Source organism: Gymnodraco acuticeps, unplaced genomic scaffold, assembly GCF_902827175.1.
Source record: "Gymnodraco acuticeps unplaced genomic scaffold, fGymAcu1.1, whole genome shotgun sequence".
Classification (NCBI taxonomy): domain Eukaryota; kingdom Metazoa; phylum Chordata; class Actinopteri; order Perciformes; family Bathydraconidae; genus Gymnodraco; species Gymnodraco acuticeps.
Genome location: NW_022989837.1, coordinates 385,844 through 401,927, shown reverse-complemented (window position 1 = coordinate 401,927; position 16,084 = coordinate 385,844). Strand labels below are relative to the sequence as shown.

The 16,084-nt window shown below is 40.8% G+C and overlaps 1 protein-coding gene across 6 annotated transcripts in view; it reads left to right on the top strand.

The window, feature by feature from the left end:
- The window catches only part of LOC117559050 (DNA (cytosine-5)-methyltransferase 3A-like), a 117,506-nt gene that overhangs the window by 22,004 nt on the left and 79,418 nt on the right, over positions 1–16,084 (top strand). For all 6 annotated transcript variants that reach the window (XR_004570915.1, XM_034235715.1, XM_034235699.1 and 3 more), the window contains 12 exons: positions 62–130; positions 290–439; positions 1,428–1,535; positions 6,501–6,630; positions 10,115–10,237; positions 10,365–10,409; positions 10,498–10,577; positions 11,894–12,006; positions 12,306–12,489; positions 13,513–13,597; positions 13,718–13,863; positions 15,373–15,463. Coding sequence is in view for 5 of the 6 variants with exons in the window: in XM_034235715.1 (XP_034091606.1) it covers positions 62–130; positions 290–439; positions 1,428–1,535; positions 6,501–6,630; positions 10,115–10,237; positions 10,365–10,409; positions 10,498–10,577; positions 11,894–12,006; positions 12,306–12,489; positions 13,513–13,597; positions 13,718–13,863; positions 15,373–15,463 (1,324 nt within the window). In the remaining variant the exon portion in view is untranslated. The remainder of the gene's footprint in view (positions 1–61; positions 131–289; positions 440–1,427; positions 1,536–6,500; positions 6,631–10,114; positions 10,238–10,364; positions 10,410–10,497; positions 10,578–11,893; positions 12,007–12,305; positions 12,490–13,512; positions 13,598–13,717; positions 13,864–15,372; positions 15,464–16,084) is intronic.

Here is a 16,084-nt window from a genome sequence, read left to right as displayed (position 1 = left end):
CTAAACTACTTTTTAAAAATGTTTGACTGAAATGTTTGACACTTATTTTAATGTTTTAAAGTCTCAGGCAGAAGAATCATCTCCGATCAGTAAACCCACTCCAAGAAATCGCCGGAAACACGTCTACACGGTAAAGAATAAAACAGAATCATGTCTTTTAAATTACATTTAGAAAGAAAACTGTTAGAAAAATATCCCTTGCTTGAGCTTCAATATCAGGATCCATGTATTTGTGATTCAGTATTTTCCCAACACTAACTGTTTATGATAATCCACGTTTTCCCTGCAGGACGGGAAGGGTTTCCTGCGCGGGGAGTTGATCTGGGGGAAAGTGAAGGGTTTCTCCTGGTGGCCCGGGATGGTGATCCCCTGGAAAAGTAAATCCTCTCCTCCCGGGATGAGGAGGGTCGAGTGGTTCGGAGACGGGATGTTCTCAGAGGTAAGAAGAACACTTTTCTTGGTTTTTAAACCTATGAACGGAGATGGCAAAAGTACACACATCCTTTACTGAAGTAGAAGTACAGATACTCGTGTTTAAAAATACTGAGAGTAGTAGGGCTGTACCCGAATATTCGTTCGTTGGAGTACTATTCGCCGGGTTTCAATTTCGTTATTCGGATTCTATTATATAGCTTGTGCCTCTTCGGGGGGTGCTAACACTTAACCATAAACGCTATCGTTTACTTTCTCAGTCTTTATATGTAGACTTTTTCTCCATTAATCTCTGTTATGTTGTTTCCATAGCAACAACAACTTCCTGTCAACAGCGCTACCTCTCCTTCAAAATAAAAGCATGTCCATAAATAGGAAGCCAAGCCAAATGACACTTAAGACATATACAACTGCAACGAAAGTAACAAACACAATGCGATATCCTTTTCAATTTCAAAGAACACAAATTGGGTTAAATTAACAAATAACTATAAAACAACAATACTGTAGAATAACAAAAAGAATGGGACAGCCCTTGAAAGTAGAAGTACTGACTAAACTTCTTTACTCAAGTCAAAGTACAGAGGCTTTGAAATGTACTTCAGTAAAACGTACCCATAACTAGCAGCTGTTTTAAAGAGTACCTGACCTCCCTTTATATTAATAGAACAATAATGTCATTGTTAGCTAATGAATGTTTCACCATTCAATACTCACTACATTACAGTGTCTTATATTCATCATGTGACCGTCTGTGTTTCTTGTAGTTATTTAATTGGCACTTTTTACTGCACTGTTAGTGTACAGTTATATTATTATGTTGCTGTGTTAATTGTGTCTTTGTAACTCTGGGACAACAACTTCCTTTGGGATAAACAAAGTCTTATCTTATCTATGTCTCACAGTGTTACATTTGATTGATTGAACACTAAATGTGAAGAAAACTCCACATGTGTTGAATTGCATTTTCACATCATCTTTGCTTCCTGTTGCAGAGCTACACGGAGGGTCTCATGGTCTTCAGTGCCTTCAATAAGTGCTTCTGCAAAAACTCCTACGCCAGCCTGCCCGTCTACAAGGAAGCCATTTACCAGATCATCGAGGTAAGACCCCACATTATATCTGTCGCTATAATCTTTACAGTAGGTCGAATGATCTGTTTCTCTCACATCCTGTTACTCAAGATTGATTTTGATATCTGTTAGGGCTGCACGGTATTGAAAAAAACTGACATCGCGGTTTTTTCCCCCCCTGCGGTATATATTGCGTTTTTTTTAACCTGTTAAACCCCAAAGTCCCGGCGGGTACTTTACTTTTTTTTTTCACGACAGTGTCTCAGGGGATCGTAATATTTAAGAACCTATTAATATGTTATACCAGATTAACGGAAATAATCTCAGCTAACTGACGATACAAACCATTTTATACCAAAACAAAACACAAGTCTCATAAGTAGCATCTAAATGACCCCTGAGCGAAAAATGCTAACGCACTTTGGCACAGAACTCAAGATAAAAGTACCCTTATTATTACTTATCGTAGCTGCACTTACAAGATATCCGATTAAAGCTGAGGTTCCACAGATTATTTAGGTATATAGTATCATCACTGAGTGATCTGAACTCGGACAGGGGAAGCAAACACAGACATCACAACACGTACCTTTACGTAGCTTCGAGGGGAGATGTCTCACCGTAGCTGTCAATCTGATCAAAAGACGTGTTCAATGGCATTAAAACGAGAAAGAAAAAACGCGGCTGAATCGGTTAATCCATAGGTTTTTAACGTCTCTGTATAAAAAAATGATTTAATTTATAATCCATAATTCCATTTTTATGTAAATATCGCAGAGCAAAAGTTAGCTACTAATGGTAGCCACCATAGTGGCTGCTGCTTCCGGTCTTGGCTATGCGGAAGTCTCTCACACATACATTACCAAATAAGGACTGTGTGATTTCCCCTCGATTCCATTGGCTCTGACGGTCAGAAAGAGATGTCACATGTCAAAATCCAGCAAGGTGGGCCAGAGATATGGAAAATCCACCCAAATGGCCCCAAAAGAGGGTTTTTTTGTGCTAAATCTGTCTAAAAAAGTCAAATATCAGGGAAAGTTCTACACACACCAACACATGAACAAATAAGGAGTGAGAGTGACGACGCGTAGCCAAAACCGGAAGCTGCATACCACCAAGGTGGCTACCATTAGTAGCTAACTTTTGTGATCCGATTTTTACATAAAAATGGAATTATGAATTATAAACAATTGCTTCAAAGCCACAGATACATTATCGACCTATGGATCAACCGATTCAGCCGCGTTTTTTCGTTCTCGTTTTAATGCCATTGAACACGTCTTTTGATCAGATTGACAGCTACGGTGAGACGATCTCCCGTAAAAGCTCCGTAAAAGGTACGTGTTGTGATGTCTGTGTTTGCTTCCCCTGTTGCGAGATCGGATCGCTTAGATACTATACTTAAATAATCTGTGGAGTCTCAGCTTTAATCGGATATATTTTATGTGCAGTTTCGATAAGTAATAAGGGTATCTTTATTTTGAATTCTGTGCTAAAGTGCGTTAGCATTTAAAAAAAAGAATAAAACCGCACGTCCCTGCGGTGTGAATACCGCTTATGCGCATACCGTGGTTATCGCCATGACACTAAATCCTAACCCTAACCCTAAAACCTAACCCTAAAACCTAAACCCTAACTAAATCGTTCAGCCCTAATATCTGTACATTTTCTCTTTTTACTACGGCCGTTTTTTTAAGGCGAGACACGGCAGGCAAAAACATTGTGTTTTCATGCACTGGTCAATTTCGAGATTTTGTGCTATTTTGATTCCATAACATGTTTTCTTTCAGGCTTTTGGAAGTAAAACGTACAAAATACCCATTTAGGTGTTTATTTGACTATAGTTTGTCTATTTGCGTCACTAAAAGTTAGCAAAATGTTCAAGGCAAGGCAAGGCAAGTTTATTTATATAGCACTTTTCAACACAAGGCAATTCAAAGTGCTTTACAAAAAATGAAAGAGATTAAGAAAATGGCATTTAAAATCAGTCATTAAAAAGAAAAGCTAATAAAATAAACATTAAAAGAAAAAGTACATGGATAAAAGTTACAGTGCAGTCTAAGATATGAATAGTTCAATTAAAAGCAGCGACAAAAAGAAAAGTCTTCAGCCTGGATTTAAAAGTAGTCAGAGTTGCAGCGGACCTGCAGGTTTCTGGGAGTTTGTTCCAGATATTTGGAGCATAATAACTGAACGCTGCTTTACCATGTTTAGTTCTGACTCTGGGGACAGAAAGCTGACCAGTCCCTGAAGACCTGAGAGATCTGGATGGTTCATAATTTAGCAGGAGGTCAGAAATGTATTTTGGGCTTAAACCATTCAGTGCTTTATAAACCAGCAGCAGTATTTTGAAATCTATTCTTTGACACACAGGAAGCCAGTGTAAAGACTTCAGAACTGGAGTGATGTGATCCACTTTCTTAGTGTTAGTGAGGACTCGAGCAGCAGCGTTCTGAATTAGCTGCAGCTTTCTAATAGATTTTTTAGTGAGACCTGTGAAGACACCATTGCGATAGTCGAGTCTACTGAAGATAAAAGCATGGACAAGTTTTTCCAAATCCTGCTGTGACATTAGTCTTTTAATCCTAGATATATTCTTTAGGTGATAGTAGGCTGATTTAGTAACTGTTTTAATGTGACTGTTGAAACTCAGGTCAGAGTCCATGACTACACCTAGATTTCTGGCTTTATCTGTTGTTTTGAACATTGCAGACTGAAGCTCAGCGCTAACTTTTATACGTTCTGACTTGGCTCCAAAAACCATTACCTCAGTTTTATCTTTGTTTAATTGGAGAAAGTTCTGACACATCCAGTCATTGATTTGTTCAATGCACTTACTGAGTGTTTGAATTGGAGCATAGTCTCCTGGTGAAATTGTTACGTAAATTTGTGTGTCATCTGCATAGCTATGGTAACTTATTTTGTTGTTTTTCATTATCTGAGCCAGTGGTAGCATGTAGATGTTAAAGAGAAGAGGCCCTAAGATGGAGCCTTGAGGAACCCCACATGTCATATTTGTCAACTCAGATGTGTATTTACCTATAGAAACAAAGTTGTTTCTGTCCTTTAAGTAGGATTCAAACCAATTCAGAACTGTTTCCGAAAGTCCCACCCAGTTTTCCAGTCGGTCTAGTAATATGCTGTGGTCAACAGTGTCAAACGCAGCACTGAGATCTAAGAATACTAACACTGAAGTTCTGCCAGTGTCTGTGTTTAAGTGGATGTCATTAAAGACCTTTACAAGAGCAGTCTCAGTGCTGTGGTTTGGACGAAAGCCTGACTGGAACACATCAAAACAGTTATTTAAATGCAAGAAATTACTCAACTGTTGAAAAACAACTTTTCCAATGATTTTACCTAGAAATGGCAGGTTTGATATGGGCCTGTAATTGTTCATTACTGAAGCATCTAGATTATTCTTTTTTAAGAGCGGTTTAATGACTGCAGTTTTCAGGGCCTGTAGAAAAATACCTGAGTGAAGAGATTTGTTTACTATATGAAGTAGATCTGAGGCTTCAGTAGCACTTACACACACCAAACCTTCCAGTTATATTCCTATCAATATTCGGAAGGTTTTTACAGAAGGATTTGTTCATATCATTCATAGCCTGAATTATACAACATTGTATACCTAAAAACATGGCGAGAATTGATATTTTAGGGCTGTTGACAGTATTTTCTGATTTATGGAGTGATAACAAGAGATATAAAAAAATCCCTTCTGTAAAAACTTTAGCTTCTAATATGACTACAAAATGAAACAAGAATGTTGAACCTGGCTTTATCCAAAGTTCAGATTTGTGTTCCTGAAGTATTAACATTTGCGCATATTTAATGAGTATGGCTCATTTGCATATTCAAACATGCTATTTCAGAAAACTTGCAATACAAAAAACAATTGCCTTAATGTAATTAATTAACTGGAGAAATGTCTTGCTGATATCTTTAAGTTAAAAAAACTTACCCTATTCACCTGAGGTGTCTCGCCTTAACCAGGTAAACCCCACGGCCCGCGGGCGGCGGCAAAACGCAACATCTTGCAAGAAACAGCGTCCGAGGGCTTGCAATGAACTAAATCAGATATTTGTAACCAATTGTCATTACTACTTTGTACGCTTCCCCTTGGTAACTCTTTTCTGTTACTTAACCTGTAACCAATACCTTCTGCTTTTTCTAAGACTATTGGCCAAAACCAAGTCGTATTTATCTTTTAAAGACCTGGAAAGGGTTATTAACGCCTTTGTGACCTCAAGACTGGACTATTGTAACGCTCTGTATGTGGGTATGGACCAGGCATCAATTAAACGCCTCCAGCTAGTTCAGAATGCAGCTGCACGTCTCCTGACTGGCCACAAAAAACGTGACCACATCACCTGAATTCTGGCCTCACTACACTGGCTTCCAGTTCGGTTCAGAATTTATTTTAAAATCCTTTTATTTGTTTTTAAAGCACTAAATGGGCTGGCTCCGGCCTATATAGCTGAACTCCTCCAGCGCTACTCCCCAGGCAGAGCCTTAAGATCTGCTGACCAGCTGCTGTTCGGAGTGCCTAAGACCAGGCTCAAACCCCGAGGGCCCCGAGCCTTCGCAGCAGCAGGCCCCAGGCTCTGGAACACTCTGCCCCTCCATGTGAGGTCGGCCCAGACCCTAGGGGCTTTTAAATCCTCACTGAAGACTCACTTCTTCTCTCTGGCCATCTAGTCAGAGTGGGGTCACGACTCCTGACTGTTCCATGTGTTGCTTTATCTGTTGTGATTTATTGTCTTTTATTGTGATGTCATGTGTTTTTATGTGTTTAAATTACATGTACAGCACTTTGGCTCGACCAAAATCGTTTTTAAATGTGCTCTACAAATAAGATTTGATTTGATTTGATTTCTGACTATTCTCCTGTTTGAATCGACCTACCTGTGTTGTGTTGACTCAGATAATGTTGTGTTGACTCAGTGACTCAGATAATGTTGTGTTGACTCAGATAATGTTTGTGTTGTGCAGCTGGCTGGTGAGCGCTGTGGGAAGTCTTTCTCTGGAAAAGGAGGAACCAAAGAGAAGGAGCTGAAGCTGATGCTGGACTGGGCCTCTGAGGGTTTCCTGCCCTCCGGCCCCAAGGGATTCCTGCCTCCTGGTATGAGCGCTGTTATCAACATTTAGGGATGCAGGGATGATGTATCTTTGTAAGCCGACCCGGTATTAAATTGCTCATGGGTTCTTTGGACAAAAAGCAACGGGATTTCTCCAGAGGATTTTGGAAAATAGCTCGAATTAAGATCTGTGGAAAATGAACCTGTTTGATAAATGCACGTTCTGTTCAGCCGGATCATCTCCACATGTCTACCCTACTTTTATAATGTTCGAATCATAAATCTAATGTCCAGAAGCAAAATGCTAACGTGATGCTACAAAGGAACTACAGCCGAGTCCAGCAGCACGACTTCAACGTCACGCCAACTTCAGATCCATATTCAAACACACAGATTCTAATTGGTTCAAGTTGAAGCGTTTGTTTGAACAGTTTGCAGGAGGCAGGAACTTGCTTTCAAGCAGAAAAGAAACTAACTTAGAGGAGTGTTTACGTGTTCGGCGTAATGACGTACAACGACCTCCACAACTTCTGTAGTCCTATTCAGCCACTTGGTAACAACCATCGTTTTTCAGACACGTCAACTCTTCAGAAATCACCAGTGGGGTCACTGCTGATGGATTTAATGTCGTAGAACAAAACGTGATCCGTCTCTTCAATGTGTCTCAACCAGCGGCGCCGGATTCATTTCAGAAGTGGGGGGGCCAAAAAGTGCGTGTGTATGTGACATAGCCTACTTGCCAACCCTCCCGATTTTCGCGGGAGACTCCCGTTGTCCTCCCAGGGGCATATTTATCCCGCATTTCTCCCGATTTCTGACTAAATCTGATTTGTTTCATTCTAACATAACGCACCAAATGTTACTGTTTCCACTCGGACTTCAATACAGCTACACCATTGTTTGGTTTCCATGGTAAGTGTCTCTTTAGTAGCGCGAGCAAATGAAAGTCTGAGAGGGTCTTCAGGAGGAAGATAGTCAGAGAAAACAGAACAAGAATGGACAACTCAACCCTCTGCTCACTCCTTTCCTGTACATTAAACTATACAGACCAGCCCACACATATGACAGCGCAGTTGCTCATTCTATCTCTTCGTTTTTCCTGCTACGCTCTTGTTTGACAAGCTGAATGTTGACTGGTGTTTGACTGAAGTAAGCTCTGTGAAAAGTTCCAGTTATTTACTCGGTATTTACAAAGCTGTCATCTCCACATTTGGAGAAAGTTACAAGCCGTTTGACAGCAGCACATCTGCATATTTCACAGAAGGCTTGTTTAGTGGTTTTGCAAATAATTAACCACTCTCTGTTTTTGTACCATTCTGCATTGAAGTACCTTCTCTTTGCCCAAATAAGCTTTTATTTGCCCGTCACAATGTCCCGACAACAAACCTCCATGCAGTCGGAACCAGCCTGTTTCGGTTCAACGATGCCGGCGGCGGCGGTTTTGACAGCCTCTGCGGCCGCAGAGCTGCTGCTGGGGTTCACCTGGCTGCGCTGGTTCTATGGTTGAAGGGCCAGGCTCCGGAGCTGGTTCTATGGTTGAAGGACCAGGCTCCGGAGTTGTGGATGTCAGGGATGTGACATTCAAGTTGTTGAATTTCAGCTTAGTTTGACTGTATTTTGTTTTCTTATGCGCCGGTTCTTCTGACATGTTTGCAAGTTTATCTATCTAGGTTAACGGCTGACACACACTGAACAACGTAACACATAACGTAAACAACGTAACAGATAAACACATCTAAGCTTTGTTATTGGTTGTAATGTACATGGATACATTTGAATGGTGTGACAATATTTGATTGGATTAAAATGTACATATTCTTCCTGTTATGTCTGCCTGCTGTATTTTACCTAATGCAAAGTGACCTGCTCCATCGAAATCAGTCGCATTGATCCGAAGACACATTTTGAGTTGTATACACTGTTGGAAAGAGGAGATTCCTAGCTTTCTAATGATATCAGGATTGTTTTTGTACTATATTAAGCAAAATATGTCACATTATATAATGACTGTCCCCGAGTCATCATTTTGAGAAAAAGGCCTTTAAAGTTTCCTCTTCTCTGGATCGATCTGATTGATTATTAGCGGAGCAAATGATCAAAGTAGTACGGAGGGAAGATATTTTCGTTTGGATTACTGGTCTGGGGGGAGCTCGCGAGTGTGTGTGTGTATACGTGTGTGTGTTTGTGTATTTTTGCGTTTGTTTCCCGGGGAAAACTCTCAGGAGAAACACCGGCTGTTGTTATGCTTGCTGTGACGTCAAGTTACTCCGTTCTCCGCTTGTATTTATGCCGAAGCTTCAAAGCTGTATTTATCATCTGAATTTGCCGAAACAAGTTTAATATTCTGAAAGCCAAGACTTTGTTTATTTGAAATCAGATGAAAACAAACTGTAACGGACCCTGCGGTGTTATCTATGATTACTATGCCTTACATTCATAATGTCAGCGGAGGGAGGGGAAGCGGTGCTGTGGAAGAGCAGAGTGGCGAGTGAGAGGCGAGCTGTGTTCTTCCCAATTACAAGCTTAAAAAATGCCTGTAGCTACTGAGATTGAATATAACAATCAAAAATAACAAAAATATACACAGCTAGATCAGATGGCGTTCTTTTTAGATGCGACTTTAGAGTAGAGGGGAATTATTGAAACGGGATTTGTACAGTGTTCCGCGGCATCCGCTGCTGCGAAAATGTGGGGCAGGGCCGTAAAGTGGGGGGGCCAATGGCCCCCTGGCCCCCCCGCTTCCGGCGCCCTTGGTCTCAACCACAGACCTTATTTCAGCTATTTTCCTATATCCTACGGAGAGATCCCATTGGCTCTGAGACGAGGGAACAGGAAGTGGTGAAATGCTGACTCACCTCCGGGTTTTAGGACTCGTCACTGCACCACTCTATTAGGAGTTTAAAAGTCCCTTTTTGATGTCTTTTATACCGCTCCTTTGTGTGTTAATCAAATACATGCATTCAGTTGAATATTCACACACTGACCCATAAATGGCAGGAATAAGGCAGCACTACGTGTTGCACAGAGGAGAGAGGGAGGTGTGCTCACAACACAAGTCAAATGAAAGGAAAGTGCAGAGCAGGAAGTATTAAAGGTCTCCTATCATGCAAAATGCACTTTTTGATGTCTTCTATACATCAATATGTGTCCCCGGTGTGTAAGAAGACCGTCTCTCGTTCCCTCCGTACCCACATCTCTAAAAACGGAGCTGATCCAGTAAATAGACTTTTTGCACTACTTTTTATTTTGCATTTTTGTATTTTATTACATATGTTGCATCGTTGGAGGAGCTCAGGTCAGAATAATTTCATTGCCATTTCTACACTGTAGCTTTGTGTATATGACAATAAAACCTTTGAATCTTGAATTTGCGTTCGATATGACGTCATATCTGAAATGTGGACCCTCGGCCCTTTCAGAAACTTTGCTATCAGAAACAATGCTCCACTGGTCTTTGCTCTGTTAGTCGTTACATATCCAGATTTTTCTTAATTTTCTCCTTATTTCGTCTCTTCCTGCTTCTTCAAGATGCCGCCGCCGCCGCTCTTCAGGAAACTTCTGACTCGGCCCCGTCTGACTACCAGCCTCCACCAAAAAGGAAATATTTTTTAAAAAACAAGGCAATCACACCCGCCATCATCTATAACCGAGGTACAAAATATACCACATTTAGTCCAAAAAACACGTCTTCAAGAGTAAATGTTTCTCACTAGATTTAGTCACAGAGTATAATCTTTTTTATTCCTTATGTGTGATTTGTTTTTCTACTTTTCTACAGAATTGATAAGAGAAAAGGTCAAAGAGGAGGGGAGAACAATTGAAGGTAAGTTGTGTGTGAGTGTGTGTGGAAGACGTGTGATTTTATATCAACGAACAATCCTTCATTTTAACTTAATTGTTTGTTATTTCAGATTTCTGCTTGTCTTGTGGATCCACTGAGCTTCAGGTGCAGCACCCGTTGTTCGAAGGTGGTCTTTGTCTCAGATGCAAGGTAATTTAATGACAAATAAGTCTCTTTTTTACGTGTTATTTGGTGTGCTTCCCTCCATCCCATACCACTTGTTTTTAACATTTATTAGAACAAGTTCCATGACAGTGAGTCTCACACAACGTGGTACAGATACAATATCATACTGTTATATATATACCAGGGTTTCCGTTAGCCGGTAAAATGCCTGCTAACGGAAACTCTGCTACACAATTATTATTATTATTATTATTATTGAAACATGACCGGTAAGTTTCAAATTTGTCCGTTAAAATAAATTCTGTCCGGACATTTGACCGACGAGAAAAAATCCTAGCGGAAACCCTGATATATATATATATATATATATATATATATATATATATATATATATAATATTATCAAAAGTACAATATATAATAGTAATTATCCCCTTATCGGAGAACACCCAGCTAGTAACCTAGCAACCAAGCTTCAGCTAGCGAGAGCACACTCGTGAACCGTTGTGCCGGTGTTATGAATGCCCGCTGAGAGATGCATGCACCTCGCGGGAGCGCGCACGGCCTACAGGAAAAACTCCCAGACATTTCAATGATCTGTGCGGTTTGGAAACGGTATCATTGCCTTTCTGGAGGGCGTGCTTAACACGGCATAACACCGGAGCCTCGCTGCGGGGAAACTTTTGCGCTGTTCCGAGTTTGTTCTAATCGGTCAAAATGATGGATTTTTTCCCCGTCATTGTTAAAATGTCAAAGACGGAAAATATTCGGTCAACGCGACCACTGCCTCCGGGCGACGTTTGGGTCTACGTCAACCCTAAAAGCGGAGGTGCTGTGGATGCTAAATACCGCAGCTAAACACCAATCCCACAACAGCAACGATGAAAGATTGTAACCAAGGGAGCAGAGCTCAGAAGATAGCTCTTGTCACACACACACACACTTTCACGGTTAGGCAGTATTTTTTTCTGGTTTTTGTCTAACACGCCAACACAGTTCTGTGTGCTGTTATGCTCAGTCATCGTTCTTATGTTGAACGTGAATACATTTGCTTTGTAAGTAATTATGGGACGTATTTCTTCTTTCATAGCAATTTTCCTTCATGCTTTCTTGCCGTGAAATAGGTCTTAAATTCGATTGAAAGTGGTCTTAAAAAGGTCTTAAATTTGAGTTGGTGAAACCTGCAGGAACCCTGTATCTATCTAGTGTTGGTCCAAAGTACTGAGGTTTAAGCCAGTTCATAGTAACCTATTGATACCAGAGCTCTGAGCATCTTTTCCAATTCCCAATGTCTGCCCTCCATCTGAAACTCAGCTGCTCCTAACACGTCTCTTTCTGCAGGAGAACTTCACAGAGACGCTGTTCCGTTACGATGAAGACGGATACCAGTCGTACTGCACCGTGTGCTGCGCCGGACAGGAAGTCATTCTGTGTGGAAACACCAGCTGCTGCAGGTAAACGTCACCGGTCATTCGATTGATTTGACCTAAAGTGCATTTTCTTTTACGCTCTGAACTCTGCTCCACAGCTTCTCTTGGACTTAAAATCACCCTTTACATGTATATATTCAGTTTCATATTTAATAATCCATCCCTCACATACTTATGCATATATAATAACTTGCTTTATTGTTAATTTGTAAATTCAACTACTTTCTTGTTTATTTCTTGTCTTTAATTTTGTATTCTACAATGCCATGTTTTTTATGCTGCTGCAACACTAACATTACTTCTTATCTTATTATGTCCTCCAGGTGTTTCTGTAAGGGCTGTCTGGAGATCCTGGTGGGTCCGGGGACCTTCGACACTCTGAAGGATATGGATCCGTGGATCTGCTACATGTGTAAACCCTCTCTGTGTGCCGGGAACCTCAAACTGAGGCCGGACTGGAGCGTCAAGGTCCAGGACTTCTTCGCCAACAACAGCGCCATGGCCTTCGTACGTGTTACAAATATCTCCCTGGTCCCCGGCTTGAGCTTCAGTCTCAGGATCCTTGTGTTTCTGATCCTCTCAAGGATGGAAGTAGTCAAAACAAAAAAAGAGAATTTGTTGGTATTTTCCTCAAAGATCTGTCGTTTCCCCAAAATCTGACTTTTTCCTCAAAAATATGATATTTTCTCAAAAATCTCAAATGTAAGTTTTTCTAAAAATTCTGATTTTTTCTCTAAAATTCTGACTTTTTCTCAAATATCTAAAAAATATGACATTTTCTCAAAAATATGACTTTTTCTCAAAAAATATGACGTTTTCTCTAACATCTAAAAATCTAACTTTTTCTCAAAAATCTCAAAAATATGACTTTTTATAAAAATCTAACTTTTTCTCAAAAATCTCAAAAATATGACTTTTTCTAAAAATCTCAAAAATCTGATATTTTTTTCTCAAAATTCAAAAAAATCTGACTTTTTCTCCAAAAATATGGCCTTTTCTCAAAATTCTCACTTTCTGAATACTTAACATTTTTAATAATCCCTGCTCCCCGGCTTGAGCTTGAATCTCAGGATCCATGTATCTGTGATCCTCTCCAGAATGGAAGGAGTCATCACATACAGAGCATCAACTAGTTCCTGAACAGTGTCCTTCACATGCTGATATCCAAGAGAGGGAGTTACACAGTCACAAGATGGAGGAATAGAAAGCAGTATTCAATGTTTACTTCAGATTAGCTCCACGTCAGAAATGAGCATGCTTGATGTCTATCTCCATAGAGGCTGAATCATCATGTTAATCACATAGCTATCATATGCCTCAAACAGTCCTGATGCTCTTCTAGGTAATCACACATCCTGTCATGAACACAGCTACAGTTAATACAACCTAATGTGAAATAGAGTGTTCTTAACACTTGTATCCCCTCATTAAATAATGAAACAAACCTCTGGCAGGTACACAACAACTGTCTCTTGCTCAAAAATGCTGAAACTTGAAACTGAAACTTGTGTATTTTCTATTTAATCCCAGGAGCCTCACAGAGTTTACCCCTCCATCTCCGCTGATCAGCGCCGACCAATCAGAGTGCTCTCGCTTTTTGACGGCATCGCAACAGGTTGGTTATCTTTTTTTGTCTCTACTTACTATTGAAGAGGAACCGGGAGCTCCAGTGTGAATACAAATGAGACTTTTATTTGAGTTGCAGTGCATATAATGTGTGTGTTCTTCCCCACAGGCTACCTGGTGCTCAAAGACCTGGGCTTTAAGCTCGATCGCTACATCGCCTCAGAGATCTGCGAGGACTCCATCGCTGTGGGGCTGATAAAGCACGAGGGAAAGATCGAATACGTCAACGATGTTCGAACCATCACCAGGAAACACGTGCGTTCACACTGACCTTATCTAGAGTTGTTTTTATTGCTTGTTCTTAACAAAAAAGTTTTCTAATAGATGTTTTTTTTATTCTGGGGGAAAATAGGTTTTGTCTTTTTAAATATGGAGATTTACTGCTTTATATTTTAATAAAAGTGACTATCTTTGGACATTGAAACACATACTTGGACTTTCAGAAACTGAATGTGACATTTTTCAATATGTTCTTACGGTTTACAGATAAAGGTAATGTTTAGAAAGTAAACAGGGCTTCTCCTCTGAATGCTGATAGCTTAAGACCCCGGCCACACGAGGACGAAAACGGCTAAACGCATAGGATTAACGCAAACGCAATCGCAAACAAGCTTCCGTCCACACGCAATAGTTATCCGGATAGTGTCTGTCCACACGAGACCGCTCCGTTTAGCTTCCAACCGCTGGAGAAGCTGCAGTACATATGCAGGAGCCTGTACGTGGCGCTGTAACTTCCTCCACAAAAGCAGCGAAGAAGCATGGTTGTCATGGTTGCCCTTCTGTTTATTCTCCGCGGTGGGGGCCGAGGGAACCGGGCAGAGTTTTTCGCCAGTCAACGTGTATTAAAGTTTAAACCTTCCGACAAAATTATAAAAGTGCCGGTCAAAGGTCTTCTTTGTTATTTATTGAGCTTTAAAACAAATGAATAACGACTCTATATAATATAATAATAAAATACACGGAGCCTCTCTGTTTCCTCCCTCTCTTCGGACAGCGCCAGTGTCTGTCTCATGCAGCAGCTGATCCAGTAATGAGTGACCCGGCCGACAGTAAAAATAAACATATTTATAACTAGTTTAGGTAGTTCGAGAGGTGTCTCCGTCCTGTCAGATTAGACTTCACTCGCGTTTATGTCCATATCGAGAGAAAGATAAATAATCTGAATTCAGTGTGCAGTTTACTTTGACGCGGGGGTGAGCAGCAGAGGTGGGGAGAGGCGGGGCTATTGCGCAATCATTATCAGAAAATGATCGCTGAAGCTGCAGTACATATCCACAAAAGCAGCGAGTAAGATCCCCCCCGGATGTGTAAGTCTGCTGTAGATGTTGCACAAAGAACTGTAGCATGGTCAGTAGCGTCCGGAGCACGATAGCAACTCTGCGATCCGCCATTGTTGTTGTTGTTGGTGGCGAAACACATCAGCAATGGCGCGGGGTACGCGGAGGTGAGCAGCAGAGGTGGGGAGAGGCGGGGCTATTGCGCAATCATTATCAGAAAATGATCGTATAGGGCGCACACACGGAGCTGTTTGACCCCCCCAGAGCGTTGCGTATGCCGTTCTATCCACCTTGGGACCCGTTATCGTTTCCTCAGTCGTTTAGTGCCGTATGCGGTCGTCCTCGTGTGGCCGAATGGTCTATATGACACTAAACAGTAACGCAAACGGCCGTTTTCGTCCTCGTGTGGCTGCAGCCTAAGAAACAAGTGGGAATCAAAACAACACAGAAACATGAAGATGTGTGTGTGTGTGTGTGTGTGTTGCAGCTGGCGGAGTGGGGTCCGTTTGACCTTCTGATCGGAGGCAGTCCATGCAACGACCTCTCCATGGTCAACCCTCTGAGAAAAGGATTATTCGGTATGTTATTCCAGACATTTTGGTGTCAGTGCGTGTGGAACAGGAAACAAGTGGTTGCTGATGAATTAATGGAGATTTTTCTGGCCTTTTAGGGTAATAAAATAAATAATTAGAGCCGGGTAAGATTATCATTCCCAGATAAAACATTAAAGAAAATAGACAAACTCCTGAGATTGAAGTGGTACGATGTAAGACAATAAACAACGTACAACATTTTACAATAAAAGTATTTGATATTCTCCAAGATTATGAATTCCCTAATGAATGAAAACAAGGTAATTCTTAGGAGAAAATGTTAATTGGTTTTGTTGTTTTCTTCTCAATAGTTTCAATTCAAGCGCAAACATTTATTTAAATCCGCCAGAGTTTCTGGGCCTAACCAGGAGTCTTTCACCTTTGCCACCAATATATATTATTGTCCCACATTTGTCCTGTTCTCTTCGACGGAGAATTTCTTAGTTTGCTTCTTTGGTTTTATTTATTTCATGAAAAATTTTTTATCTGAATATAACAACTAGCTTTCAACGTTATATCTAACTGCGGTTGTGAAAAATAGTGGCGCCGCTGTAACCGCTATCGACCCTCGGTAACTCGCATAGAGCGAGACGTAGAGAGAGAGAC